Source organism: Drosophila erecta, unplaced genomic scaffold (assembly GCF_003286155.1).
Source record: "Drosophila erecta strain 14021-0224.00,06,07 unplaced genomic scaffold, DereRS2 tig00000055-arrow-pilon, whole genome shotgun sequence".
In the NCBI taxonomy this organism is placed as follows: domain Eukaryota; kingdom Metazoa; phylum Arthropoda; class Insecta; order Diptera; family Drosophilidae; genus Drosophila; species Drosophila erecta.
This window is the reverse complement of record NW_020825200.1, coordinates 5,668,428-5,682,532: the sequence shown is the minus strand read 5'-3', so window position 1 is coordinate 5,682,532 and position 14,105 is coordinate 5,668,428. Positions and strand designations below refer to the sequence as shown.

The following is a 14,105-nucleotide window of genomic DNA, read 5'->3' as shown; positions in this document are numbered from 1 at the left end:
CTAAAACACGGAGTGGTAATTAATTAGACTTTCATAAAGAGCACAAAATTCTATAAATTATATTTCATTGCCGTTCCCAAATGTCAGTGGCCATGCGCGACTGCGCATCACGTGTTGCAGGTTGCAGGTTGCAAGTTGCACGTTGCTCCCCCCGCCACAACAGGCAACTAGCCACTTGCAACCCGTCAGCAAACATTAACCTTATTAATCGCTGGCCATATTTTCAAAAACATTTATTCTGCTGCCAATTTGAAGGCATCAAACCATAATATTATTTTGCGAAAAATACGAGCAGCAATAAATACACTTCACTTTGTGTTATAAATTGTTTATTCAGTTTTGATTCCTCCTATCTTTTTGCACATAATTTAAATAAGTGTTTATAGTAATTGGTAATTGGTTTGCAATTGCTTGTTGCGGGGAGTGTCTAGAGGGTTTAATTCAGCGTGGAATTCTCACAATAATTTGCAGTATTAGGAACACATGGGACGACAACAAAAAACACAGCAGAAAGATGGGTATGCATATTGCCTAGGCCTAATTAAATTAACTAATACTGTTATAATGCTACCAAAATTACAATACAGTGAAACCGGTTAAGACGGTTCTCTAGCTTAGCATCACATGCAACATCGCTTGGATGTCGCAGCAACATTTTCGGGGTTATTTACAAAGGAATATTTTTAATCTTTTTCTTTTTTTGTTCAACAACATTGCACATACATTTCGTTGGTATTCCGATGTGGTCTTTAGATCTGAGAAATATCTGAGATATTTTGTCACCTGATGGGTAAGTTAAACTTTGAAACAGCCCAATCCGTTATTTTTATTAAATACTATACATTTACTTTATTATTTGCTTCTAGATTGGAGTTGAATTGATTTATTGCACTCGAAAAATATTTATAAATGGCTTCTCAAATGTAAACGTTGTATGCATTTTCAATGATTTAAAAACCACATCAGAGCTCGGTTTTTCTTGGGGAAATGGGTGGTGTTTTGGGTGGTCTAGTTGTTTGGGCAAGTAGCTGCATCCTAAGGACTTTCTGCCCGATTGGAGGCTGGTGGCGAGGCCTGATGCTGGGGCACCTGATACGGACTGAATCGCTGCGGATAGTGACTCAGCTGGGGTCTGGCCCTCAGATCCGGAGAGGCGGATCCGCAGGAGGAGGTGGGCGTGGCAGGAGCTGGTGGCGCCACCGCCATCGGAGGGGGTGGCGTTCGATTGGCGCCCGCCGCTGCCAAGGCCAAGGCCGCCTGCTGATTGGCGCTGGCCAGGAATCCGGCGGTGAGTTGGGGCCACTGCTGCTGCCACATGCCCAGCTGAAAGGCGCTGAGGTGGGGGGCCGGCGGGGGCGGCGGCGGTGCCGCCGATCGCTGATACAAATGTGGCAGCAACATCTCCGTGTACGGCGAGCGGCCAAACATCTGCAGGTGCTGGCGGGCTTTCTCCAGCAGGGCCAAGGATGCGGCATCTGCCTCCTGAGGCGTCAGTTGGGACATCAGCGGATCGGGGAAGAATCGCAGGGGAGCAGTACGCATGTGCTGGTCGAAGAAGAACGCATCCATGGGATCCCTACAAATGTTGCATAGAAGGTGTTATAATGAGTTAGTTCAAGAGTATCAATCTGATAAAGATGTTCCGCATATCTAGCTAAATATTGAATTGATTAATGCATTTTTTTGCCTTCTCGGCTTTAATCAACCGAAACAATGACAGAGTTTGCTCTTTAAGAGCCATTGCCACTCTATTAAGTTTCGGCTGGGGCAGTTCGAGCTCGGCTCGAAGAACTTGGAGTGTCAGAACCCGATGAGCAACTTGTTGCTGCTGCCACTTCAGCCGGAGCAATAACATAATTACGTCGAAAGTAACTGCCAATTGCCGACACTAAACAACAGGAACAACAAAGCCAGCAACAACAGCAACAACAGCAACAAGAGCCACATTCACTCATTATTTTCGTGTTTTCATTTCATGTACGAATCGGCATCAAAGTTAAAAGCGCCGATCTGTAATTTACGCCACTTAAGCCGCCGCCGTGCCGGCTACAACAGCAACATTGCTTTTGGTGTTGCTGCCGCTGCTGCCGCTGCTGCTGTTGCTGTTGTTGCTGCTGCTGCTGCGCCCGTGTTGCTGCTGGCGGCAGGGCATTTGCCGTCTTAATAGTCGCCGCCTTGCAACACTTTGAAGTCCCTGTCGAAAAGAGGGCAGCAGTCCTCCGAAATGCTGCAGAAGAATCGCCTTGGGCGAGATCCTGTCGGGAGTAGGGCAACATGTTGCTACAAGACACTCGAATGTTGCTGGTGCGCAGCAATGTTGCAAGCAATTTGTATATTTAATTAAGATATTTTTGGAAGTTTGAAGTAAGCTCCGTTTATTTCTAGTTTGCCTATTTAAAATAAAAAGTCCCTTTTATGTCTAAAAATTCTGCAAGTAGCTAGATGCCCTTTAAAATTGCCCTGCTTTTCTTAAAGGCTCTTAAATGAAATGCGTATCAAAATCACACGCCGACATCGGTCATATAATCATATAAGTTTGATCCGATTGATTGCCGGTGCTGCACGTTGCACGCTAATTGAAGATGAAGAACCTGCAGGAATCGCTTCGCGGAGTGGCACTTTCACACATTTTCGCTAATCAGGGGCAAGTTGGGCTACTGTATCGTCTTTACGGCTCAACAGGCCATCGTAAATCAGGCCATAAATCAGACATGACCCCATAAAAAACCGAAACGGGGGCAACTACGCGCCACGGGAATGGAAATCGGAGAGACTAGAAGAAAAAACTTACCTATCAAAGTCACTGAGACGCGACGAATCGCGAAATCCCTTCGCAAACGGATTCGAATCGATTTTCAGTTTCGTAATCAATTGATTCTGATAGGCCGTCACGGCCGTGAATACGGTCTCCGGGAAAACGAAGGTTTTATGGTCCATATCCTGCAGCTCCTTGGGACTGCCGGGTATGCTCTGGCCATGGCTCAAACGCACCAAGTGGATCCTGGGCTGGTAGCGGTGCATTGAGTTCAGCACGACCTGCAAAAGTGGGTTTTTGGAGAAGAAAAATTCCATGAATGCGGAGTGTTTGCTGTTTGTTGTTTGTTGTTTGCTTGGAGCGCACACACGGCCCAATAAAAAATGTACGCCCATAAAAAAGTAGTCGACGTTTGTTTTGACTGTCCTCGCAGCGTCTTTTTACTCCACCGCCTTTATGGCCGTGATAAAAACGGTAGCAGGCTCGAAAATCCCCAGAAATATATACATTTGCCAACAGGGTCTTGAGTTGGCTCGTATTTGCCACCAAATTGCCAACAATTTTCATTCATTTTCGTGCGCGCGCAATGCCATTTGCATATGTGCAATCGCGTTCGTTGGCAACCCTGGCTGACCCCTTTTGACCCCGCCGAATCGCAAGACAATGGCAAGGCGGGCCGCCACTTTATGTGCTTGTCTTGCGGCCTAAATTATTCAAACCTGAGATGACTCAGGTGGAAGCCAACTGTGCGCCAATTGTTAGAGCAATACTTTTAATCATGGTAAGTTATCAGAACCATTGCATCACTGTTAAAGCCCAAGTAATTCAGGCCTGAAGGTTATTTATCAACACTTTAAGGACTAGGGAAGGTATTTAACTACTCTAGCTATCAATCTGTTCGAACTTTTTCGGCTGCTCCACAAATTGAGACGCTTCGACTCACCTGTCCGCTCTTGTCCATCTCGTTGTTAGTCAACTTCACCTTTTCGAAGGAGACGACCTGTTTTCGCAGTGCCTCCGGACTCAGAGGACAGTCCGGATGGGCGTAGATGCGGGAGGGGGGCGGCGGATCCGCCTTTCCGGCCACCAGCCACGAGCTGCGATGGTAGGCGTAACGGTAGCGCCGCGAATCCAGCGGCACCACATCCAAAAGTACGGCATATCGGTCCGCCGGCTGAATTTGCCGCAATGGACCTGAGAAACTCACTCGAACGGTGGGGAACATGCGTCTAAAATTAATAAAAATTTTTACAGCATTACAAATATTTTATTTTGTGCTTTTAATGTCATAAATTAGGGGTAACTTGAGGGAAAATAATTTAATTGTATTGCATTGAGTGGTATATATTTGCAGTGCACCAGACACGTCCGAAAATGTTAGTACAGTCACGGAAACACACACGAAAAAAAGCAAGAAAATCGTGAACTATTTTTTTATTGCTCGTCATTGTGTTGCGGCGGCAAAAACAAAAAAAAACAAGTAGGTGGCGAGCTAGCAAGGTATGTAAATAAGACGCATATTTAATTTTATGACTTTTAGCACGTTTTTGACACATTTCCGCAAGCGATGTCGTCGTCCTGAACGCAGGACCTCCGCCCAGCGGGTGGGCGGAACGGGGTGTGTACCGCCAGCCCACCCACTTACCAACCACCACCCACCACCCGCCACCCGCGGAAAATCGTGTTTGTGGCCGGAGGTAAGTGTAAATGACACTAATGACCCAGCCCAGTTTTTTGTCATTTGTCTAGCGGAATGAACGCCTACCATGAATCAAATAGTGAAGCCGATATTCTGGGCGCTATAATTACAATGGATTTGGGAACGCTAATTGTGCAAGATTTGTTTAATAAAATAGTAAGGTTATTCAATGTACAGAGGTATGTTTTTAAAACTTGAGTAAAATACTGAATTTTTCATTCCAAACCTTGCCGAATTAGGCAAAGATGTATTTACCCAATAACAAAAGTGCGAATATGAGCATTTCAAATGGAAAGGACTTTAGTTCTCAGACACGCAAGTACAATTTGTACCAGTTTAGGGCTGCAGGTCTGATTGAAGACTGCTTTCTAGTTCAATTTTCCATTTCCATTTCTCCCGCATTTCAACCCACATGTGTAGGTATACATAACGTACAACTCTTGTTTGTTCGAGCTGTGTTTACAGCCCATTATTGTAATGGGCGGGTCCAGTGTCACCATGATTGTTGTGGTGGCCGCGTATTTATCGCAGTTACCAGGCCAAAACGAATCCGAATCACAACTTGTAATTGTGATTTGTGCTGTAAGCTGTTTCTGCTGCACTCGCAGTTGCATGCCACAATTAGCACCATTGTAGCGGGCACTTAACGTGTTTCGCTTATCTCGATATCTGCACGGACCCACAAACCGACTTCAACTGACTAACTGCACTCGAGCCTGACCGCCAAAAGCCGCCAAGAACGGAAGCCGCCAAACCGGAAGCTTCCATTTTGTTTTTACCCCCGAAACGAATGGAGAGAATTTCCATAAGAAGCGCATTCTACACATCATGCACCGGGCAAAAACAACCAGGCTAAGAACTCAATGAAAAAATAAAGGGAAGATACAAAACCCTATCCTTATTTATTAAAATTGTATAACTTTACAAGTGATAGCTAACAAATGCTGATAACGTAATATATTCTCAGGCGAATTCCTGAATTTAGGCAAATATTTCTCCCAGTTTTGAACAAAATGTTAACACTTTTCTGATGGCTGAGCGACCTGCTAATGTGATCCATAAATGTGTGAAAGCCGAGCAACTGCCACGCCCCGCTTTCATGGGCCATATCTAATGGCGCCCCCACATTTCCATTATTTTTTGTGTATTTGTGGTGTTTCTGCTGCTAGGCGGAAATGTCGTAAATCATATTCCAGCATTTACATACATTTTACGAGTTGAAGAGCAGCCCGCGGGCGGCTAGAGCAATAGCCACTCCCCTGCCAATGCCAAGTTGGCTATTTTGCTTTCGCGGGGGTGGGGGGTTTTGCCGGTTTGGCTCGCCCGTTGGCCCGCTGGCCGAGCTTCTAAGTGTGGATTTTATGTATTTGTTTATGGGAAAATTAGGGAAATGGCTCTTACTCGGTTTTCGGACCGCAGCCAAGGAGAGCTTAGGTGCCAAAGGTTACAATTATGAAGTTTACACACCATTTGCCATGGGGTCGCTCGGCTTTCAATTAGTGGTATGCTATATAAGCAGGAACATGCAGGAATGCCAATTCATTATCAACACCTTTGTTACAGCAAATTAAGCCCCAAGGTCTAAATTAATAAAATGCAAATTAGCATTCACCAGCGAGTTCACCTGAACAAAGCGAAACTAAAAAGCAACCCCCGAAAAACACAAGTTATATTCTTATAGACTATAACTTTGATCTTATCGCCAGCTGACAACACTCCCCCCTATTCGCTATCTTTTATTAGTTGATTAATTCATAACTCATACCCTGCACCTTTCCACCAACCGGGGATTAACTTGTTCCCGATCCAGAGGCTGACCATTTCAGCTGCCCCGTAATATTAATGAAGTTGTGGAAACTGTTTGCCCAAAATGCCAGAGCGGGAAATATCTTGGCCTGCAAGGGGTTGCACCATGGAAATTGCAATTTAAACGCATCCTCGGTGCACAGGCTACTGTCCTTAAATGTCCTGCGGCGGCAAGGAGCTCGGCTGATAGGCGTGAAGAGTTTGTCGCAAAATATTGACAAACTCTGGGTATTTTGCGATGGGTCAACAAACAATTAGCCCGTCTGCTGACTTTTCCGCCATTGTCTTGGGAAAATGCCAACCTCAAAACCGCTGACAGCGTGACAAAATCGCAAACCACGTGATATTTTATCTCGGCAACCGCACGAACAAAGAAATCCATCCCAACCTGACCGCGTAACAGGTAAAAAATTCTAACACTCTGTCTCTGACGCCTTTTTTTTGTTGACCCTGCTTGTAAATCATCTGAAAAGTCTTGCCTTTTTCCATTTCGTATGTGCTGGCAATTTGCGGCACTTCTGGCCGCTTTTCACGGCTGCTTTCTGATGAGTGCCACGCATGCGCATTTGCATGTGGCAGCAACATTTTCACAGCTGCCGAGGCGCATTGCCTGAAAAAATGCGGGTTTTTATGGAAGCACTGTCTTTCAGATGCAATGTTAGCAATGGAAATAAGTTACTTAAGTATATAGGGCATAAGTATGCATATACATAAGTGTGGGGTATCTTAATTCTACAAACTATCTACATTTTGTGGCTTTAATTTGAAACTATTGCCAAGTGCGGCCAATGATCTGCTGCCACATGTCTACCGTTGTCAAATTATATCCGCCATGACAGACTGCACCGAGTCATGCTATCGGGTCGACGTGAAAGCCAAAGCCAAAGCCCCAGTCGGATATTTTTGCAATTTAAAATGTATCATTCACATAAAAAAGTCCCGCAGTGCCACACCCACTTAGCCACCTGGCCCGCCCCTTTTCGTGGACATGTTTAGCTAGCAAACGATGTGCTGACATAGATGGATATCGCTGGGAATGGGAATTATTCTGCCACTGCTTCGGCTACTGTTTTTCCATCGAATTTGTGGGGTTTTTTTCTTTTTTACTCTGTTTTGCAATTGTGTTGCATGCGTCCGTCAAACCCGCACAAATGTAAATAAGTGTTGGCCGTTCATCGGTATCCTTTGACTAATTACAGGGCCCAAAATAACAGGAACAGTAACAAAAAAACAAAAACAATAACGCAAAAACACGAAGCCAAAGGAGCAAATGTCCCGAAAGCCAAAGGACATGCAAACGCGTTGTTAGCGCGACAATCGGCAGCTATTACAATGCAATTTATACTTGGTGTGGATCTCGGGATGGGGGTCCCGAAATGCGGGGCCACCGAAAGGAGTAAATTTGTTAATGTGTCGTAAGTGCTGGGGGAGGGGGCTGCGGAGCCGCCTGTTGACGGGCAGCAAAGGGTTAAGCATCAGCACGGCCAAATAAACAAAAGTTGCCAGGCAAAAAGCTGAGAAACAGTAGCAGAAATATAAAACACCAGCAATGGGTAGACTTGGAAGTACCCTACAGAAAACTGAAACGCCTATGAAAACCAATACGAAAAGGGAATTGATATTCTTTCACAATGCACTGAATTATGTATCATTTCGCTGCGAAGTACCATCATACCCGAGCCCGCCGAAAATAAACCCGAAAAAATCGACAAACAAAGGAAGGGAGATCCTAACTACCACCTAGCGACTAATGCGCATTTCGCATGTTTCCTGGGAGCGGGAAAAAGGGGCCAAAAAAACAAAAGTTCCTTGCCCCAAAAAGTTATGTTTCACATTCATGTTTCGTTCGTATTCGCATTTCAAAAAGCCCCCCTCCCCGAAAACAACGCCACAACATTCGCACCAGAATCGAACATATCGTCGAGCAATAATTCCTGCAACTTTTGCTTGAGTTGCGAATGAAAAGTCGTTTAACTCGGTTGTTTTCTTTTTATGTGAGTGTGGTGTGTGTTTGGTGTTTTGTGGGGGGCACGTATAATTTTGGAGCCAAAACAGCTGACGAAATGGTTGTCTTTGTGTTTTTGTGCTAATCGAAAATCGACGCAAATTACTTCACTGCCTTGTCAATCAAAAATACAAAAAAAAGAATGGCCTGATGCAAATGAGGAACTAACCGAAAAGCTGTTGATACTTCCAGTTAAGACGGTAAGGGGCGTAGAGGGGCGTGGCCGAGAGCTTACAGCAACAACGTGAGCTGGAAGTTGGGGATTCGGCTTTCCATGGGTGAAAGGCGCATTAAAGTTTTTATTGATTGTCTTTCGTTCGAGGACTTTTCGTGGGCTCTATTGGTGGCCGAGTGCCGGAGGCGGCATTATGGTTATGACCCGTACTGCCCCATGCCCCATGCGCCTGCCCCACCCCGCCGCCTCTCTATCACCGCCGGCAAATTGAATTCCAACGAATGTTTAATGAAATAAAATGCACGTTGCCGGGGCCATAAACGAAATGTGAGCGATTATCGGGAAATTTCTTTCAATAACTGGATATGTCGATAAGTGGAGTTTTCAAATGTCCAACTTGATTAGTTGGTGGCATGATTAAAGTGATTTTCCAAGCCCAACAAATAGGAAAGTGGGAAAATTCAACTGCACTCCTGCATTATTCATATACTGTTTACTTTAATATTAAATCTTCCAATTACTATTAATTTTTATTTATTTAATTACTATTTATATGCTGTTTACTTTAATATTAAGTCTACCAATTATGAGTTAATTCCACTCTGCTTTATGAAGTTGCGTATAGAATATCCCTCCAAAAAGGCATAAAGTAGGCATATATCTGCGCTTCCATCTCTGCATCAATGGAAAGCCTGGTTTTTCCAGCAAGCCCACTCACTTAGGCGTAAACCCCTTAATTTATGCATTTGTTGCCGCCATGGCAATGGCACTCACCTGCCCGACTTGGTAATGATCATCTCAGTGCCCAATTCATGGAACTTATCCCACAGCTCCTTGGTCTCCAGGTGGCACTGGACGGGCGTGAGATCGTCGCAGTTGCACGAGCCGACTATCTTGGGCGTGGGCTGCTGTGGGCGTTGCGTTGCCAAAAGAGATGAAAGAGAAGGAGTAGGGTATTAGCAGGGGATTTTAGTTGGGCGCTCGAGGAGATGCATATTTCTTTCGCCACACTTAGTTGCTGAAGCATACACGCTAAGAAAATGGTTGCAACTAAAGTTAGGAATGTGAAATATCTGCATTTATTGTATTTTGAGCTTGATATTTATTCTACCTAAATTTGATTATACTATTTGATCTCAACTTGTTATGTACGAATCGGGGGCATATCTCTCAGTGTAGCTTTACCTGGGCTGGCGATTCCTCTGGCGACAGGCGTTCGAGTTCCTCGGGACTTTGCGAGGGCGGGGGCGGTGGCGGCGAGGGCGTGGCAGCGGCTCCAACTGCGGCAGCAGAACGCCCTCGCTGGCTGCTTGATTTGCTGTTGCTGTTGCTGTTGCCTGAGTTGCCGATGTTGTTGCTGTTGCTGCTGTGATGATTGTGATGTTGACGTTGTTGCTTGCCAGTTGTTGCGTGGTGATGTGTCTGCTGCCTTTGTTGTTGCTGCTGCTGCTGTTGTTGCTGTGCAACACGCAATGCCTGACGCGCTTGTTGCTGCGCCTGCAGTGCTGCCGCTGCCGCCGCGGCTGTTGTTGCCGCTGCTGCTGCTGCTGATGCTGCTGCCGCAGTTGCCGTCGGCATTTCCGAGTCACTGCAGTCGACCACATCAACGTCAACATCATCGTCCGCATCCTGGCCTGAAAAGCGCTCCACGGATGCGGGACCTACACGCAGAAATGAAAAGGGGCACAATGCATCAGTAACTGAGCTACGATGTATGGAAAGTGGCACTACAAGATACATTTCTTGAAAGGGTATATTCGAAATAAGAAGATACATAAGTTAAGTTGATCAGTATGACTTTATATTTGATAAGCAATGTATCTTGAATATAAGTTTATATTCCTAAATATTTCCAAGAGCAAGGAAAGTATAATTAGGTATTACACTTATTTACAGACATGAGTGCTAATCTCTCTTCCAATATCGTATTAGAACAACACCCGTTCTTTCAGTGCATTTGGAAAATAGAGTCATCAGAGTGGCTCGTTAGCGTGGGAGTTGCAGCTGGGCTGCAACATGTTGCATGTTGTCGATGACGAGTAGCGATGGCAATGCCAACGAGAATCCAGTTCGCGACCAGATGCGTTTTACAGATTACGCCAGAAATTCAATTATTTGCTCAAATTGCAATTTCATATGTTAATTTCGTGTGTATTTGTGTGCTGGCATTGCCAATGAAAATTGCCAATTGAAAGGGGGCGTGGAGGGGGGACATGAAAAGGGGTTTTCACACTAATGAATGCATCTGTTTGCGCTTCTGTCTCTGCCCAATTATGGCATCTAAATAGTTTTGCATTCAGCGTGTATATACATAAACGATTATACATATATATCTGCTCCGCGCCTGTCATGTGCATATCCCAACCCCTTTGGCGCATTCAAATAGGCTTTGATTATTTTATTGCCGCGCATTTGCTGCAATTATCAAGTCATCAACGTTGCATTGTCATCAATATATAATTTATATTGCACAAAAAACGCGGGCAAAAAGTGCGGAAAAATATAGAAATGTAATGCAGCTGCGACACTTTTTCAAGGGTTGGGAAAAAAGGCACAGCTGAATATTAGTATGCAATCGATTATATGACTTTTTGCACCAGCCAATGAAATTGAATAAGTTTGACTCCAAAGTGCTCTATGAGTTTCTAGAAACGTGCTATATATTTTGATTTTCCTCGCTAACACACTAACCTAGTATTTCCTTTGCTTTTCATCAAGTCTCAAGTGTTCGAAGTCATTTTGCTACACATATATTTTTCTGGCAACGCATTTCATTTCTGCTCTTTTGTGCTTTTTTCTCAGGCACTGTTAAGTGTAGTTTTCTTATTCTTTTTAGAAATCAGTATTAAAAATTCCTATAAATAATACATAAATGTGCTAATTCGCTCTTCGTCACACCTTCATTATTTCCAATCATTTAGCAGCCTTTCAAATTTTAATCCTGCTGGAATTCCAGTTTTGGATCGTAAATATTTATAGTTAAATCAGCAGACAAGCCCGTAACTTGGGATAAACATCAACATGTGAGGTATGCCAGAACCATACTCTTTTCAGCCTTTGACTGACCAATTTATTACGCTCAATCAAAAGAATGGAATATTGAATATGTTAATGGAGTGAAACTTCTTTGTAAGAAAATCAAAGAGCTGAATCTGAATTCTGGAATCGGAAGGTGCCCGTTTATTCATCTGTTAAATGTTTCTCGCAAACTACCAGTAACCAGATACTTAGTTGCCTGAAACCCAGACGAAAACGAAGCCCTAAAACGGATTGGCTATTTTAGAACAGCGATTAGGTCTAGTTCGGGATGTAGGCCTGATTCCTGGCCTCTTGAATTACTTTACTCACTCAGACTGCGTTCCGAAGGTTCCCGGCTGCTCGGGGCGTTTCCGCCGCGCGCCATAATCGCCGCAATTGAGAAATCCGTGGCGAAGGAAATGTTGTGCTGATTGTGATTATGATTGTGGTTGTGATTTTGATTGTGACTGTGATTGTGACTGTGACTGTGACTGTGATGATGATGATGGCTGCTGCCGTTGGCTATGTTCGCCGCTGCCGCCGCCGCTGCCGAAACAATCTGCTGCTGCAGCTTCGTCTTGAAGTTCTGCGTCTGCGACGGCGAAGGCGTTTGCTGCGGTTTCGTGTTCGCCGGCTGGTTGCTCAAAAGCATTTTCGGGCCGAGACCTATTGGTATTACTCCTGCACGGATTTAGCCAATTCTTGCCAAAAATATGTTCTCAAAAGTGCTCAGCTTTATTGGAATTTTCCTTTTAGTTTGCCGGCTGACGCTGGTTGCCCATTGTATGTTAAATTTTCATTTAGCTTGATTGCATTATTTCAGCTATTTTGGGACTTCTTTGTTGTGTTGCTCATTAAGAAATTATATTGAGATTCTATGAATTCATTACAATTTTCTTCATATTTGCGAATTGTTGCTTGCCAGATTCTCTTTAAATAGTTTTAACAATATTATCACACAGACTTGCTTTGTTTCCTTTTCATATATGCATTTTTTTGTAACGGTCGTTTTTAATTAAGTAACATAATATTATAATATTAGTGTAGAATATTTTGCAAATGATAAATATTTTTTTGCGACGCTTAACGACACACTTTTGCGACTTGACGACTTTACGCCCGTATTTGCGGTCTCCGGTTTTTCGTGCTATTTATCGTAATTTGCGTATTTTCGAGGAGGAAACGGGAAATTCCGGAGCGCCGTCGCTGCTTCACAGTCACGCAGCTGACCATTGAATGAATCCCAATTCGCTTTTCGCCATGTAAACGCCAAAAGCGCCAAAGCCAAAGCCAAAAACAACAAAGCCAACAAAACCAACAAAAACGCAACGCAAAAATCAACAACAAATACGAGGACGCCGGCAGCGTCGTTGACTGCGACGTCGACTGACCCCCCAAAACAGAAACAACAACAGCTGATGTGTCTTACGGCGAAAGGTTTTCAACACCACGTAACGCGACGTAAGGAAACATTTCCAGAGAACATGGCCCGAAACTTGCATTACGTGACGTAGGCAAACCGCCAATTTAAGCCACAAACGGAAGATGGGAAAAAAATACGGTTTTCAATTAGACAGGTGTGAGCGAGATGGCCGTACATGCAGCGCATTCCCATGCTGCTTGCAGCGACGTCGGCGTCGAGGCATAACTCATTTCCATTTTCCAATTCGAACACACATTCCCATGCACTCAAAACAATACCAATTCATAAGCAATCCGCGCGTTAAAGCGAGACAACTAGATAATGCTGTATTTGAGTGAGAGCGTTCTGGTGCTGCCATCTCACTCGTACAGCTATGTGGAAGGGAGAGCGACAGAGAGCGCGCTGAGGAGTTCATAAATTCGTCATTTTGTTTTTGGCTGTTGACAGTTCTTTGGTTCGTTGTTGTTGTTGCTATGGTGAGTGTGAGTGGATTTTGTTGGAAGGGGCTGGGGGTGTGTTTCACCGCTTTTCGTCGACTATTTACGATTATTCTCAACTCGGTCCGATTCCATTTCGTTTCGCTTTGGCTATTCACCACAACACACTGAGTTGAGTGGAAATGCGAGTGAGTTACGTTCTAGCTACATTTACTGTATAAAATGGGATTATAAAATAAGATTAAAAACATTATTTTATATATTATATTTTAAAATGAAATCTCACATAACACCTAACTAGCTTTATCACGCATTTTCATCTAGCATTTTATTTAAAATTTTTCGAAATGTTGAGAAGCGCCTGAAAGATGAAAAAAGGAGAGTACATTTCCTCGTTACAATTATATTTTCACCATATTAAAAAATATACAAATATTGATGTATTTATTTTTGATTACTTATTTTCTTTAAATTCCCTTTCCTACCTTTAAATTTCAATGCCGCCATGAGGAAAACCAAAAAGTCCTGCGACAGGACTTATCTGAGAAAATGTCTCGTGTGCTGGGTCCTCCAATTGAAAAATCATAATTGAATATCTGGGTTCCTGGCACTCCTCCCTTTTGTCCGCCCACCAGCGTATGTAAATGTTTTTAATTTAAATGTTTGCCCAAAGGAAACAACAAAAGATGGTCGGAAAAAAATGCGACGATGGCGTGTGAACGCAGCAGAAAATTATAGACAAAGGGAAAAGGGGCGGAAACTGGTGGGGGGAGGGGGGTTAAGGGGA

The 14,105-nt window shown here is 44.0% G+C and overlaps 1 protein-coding gene across 2 annotated transcripts; it reads right to left on the bottom strand.

The window, feature by feature from the left end:
- Positions 1-325: 325 nt before the first annotated feature.
- On the bottom strand, positions 326-12,731 carry LOC6540589 (T-box protein H15). 2 transcript variants are annotated; one of them, XM_001968765.3, is made up of 6 exons: positions 11,789-12,731; positions 9,626-10,101; positions 9,215-9,348; positions 3,699-3,984; positions 2,792-3,036; positions 326-1,576 (listed from the first exon to the last, which is right to left on the bottom strand). In XM_001968765.3, exons 1-6 carry the CDS (start codon positions 12,108-12,110, stop codon positions 1,036-1,038), a joined length of 2,004 nt encoding a protein of 667 aa, XP_001968801.1. In that variant the 5' UTR covers positions 12,111-12,731; the 3' UTR covers positions 326-1,035. The 2 variants fall into 2 exon arrangements, with proteins under 2 accessions (XP_001968801.1, XP_026834980.1); XM_026979179.1 differs by having other exon boundaries at positions 9,215-9,345.
- Between the last annotated feature and the right edge of the window lie 1,374 nt (positions 12,732-14,105).

Coding starts and splice junctions, on each gene's coding strand:
- LOC6540589 (XM_001968765.3), bottom strand. CDS start 12,110: ATGCTTTTGAGCAACCAGCCGGCGAACACGAAACCGCAGCAAACGCCT. Junction 9,349..9,625: donor CAGAGGAATCGCCAGCCCAG/GTAAAGCTACAC, acceptor CAACGCCCACAG/CAGCCCACGCCCAAGATAGT. Junction 3,037..3,698: donor AGATGGACAAGAGCGGACAG/GTGAGTCGAAGC, acceptor CCACTTTTGCAG/GTCGTGCTGAACTCAATGCA.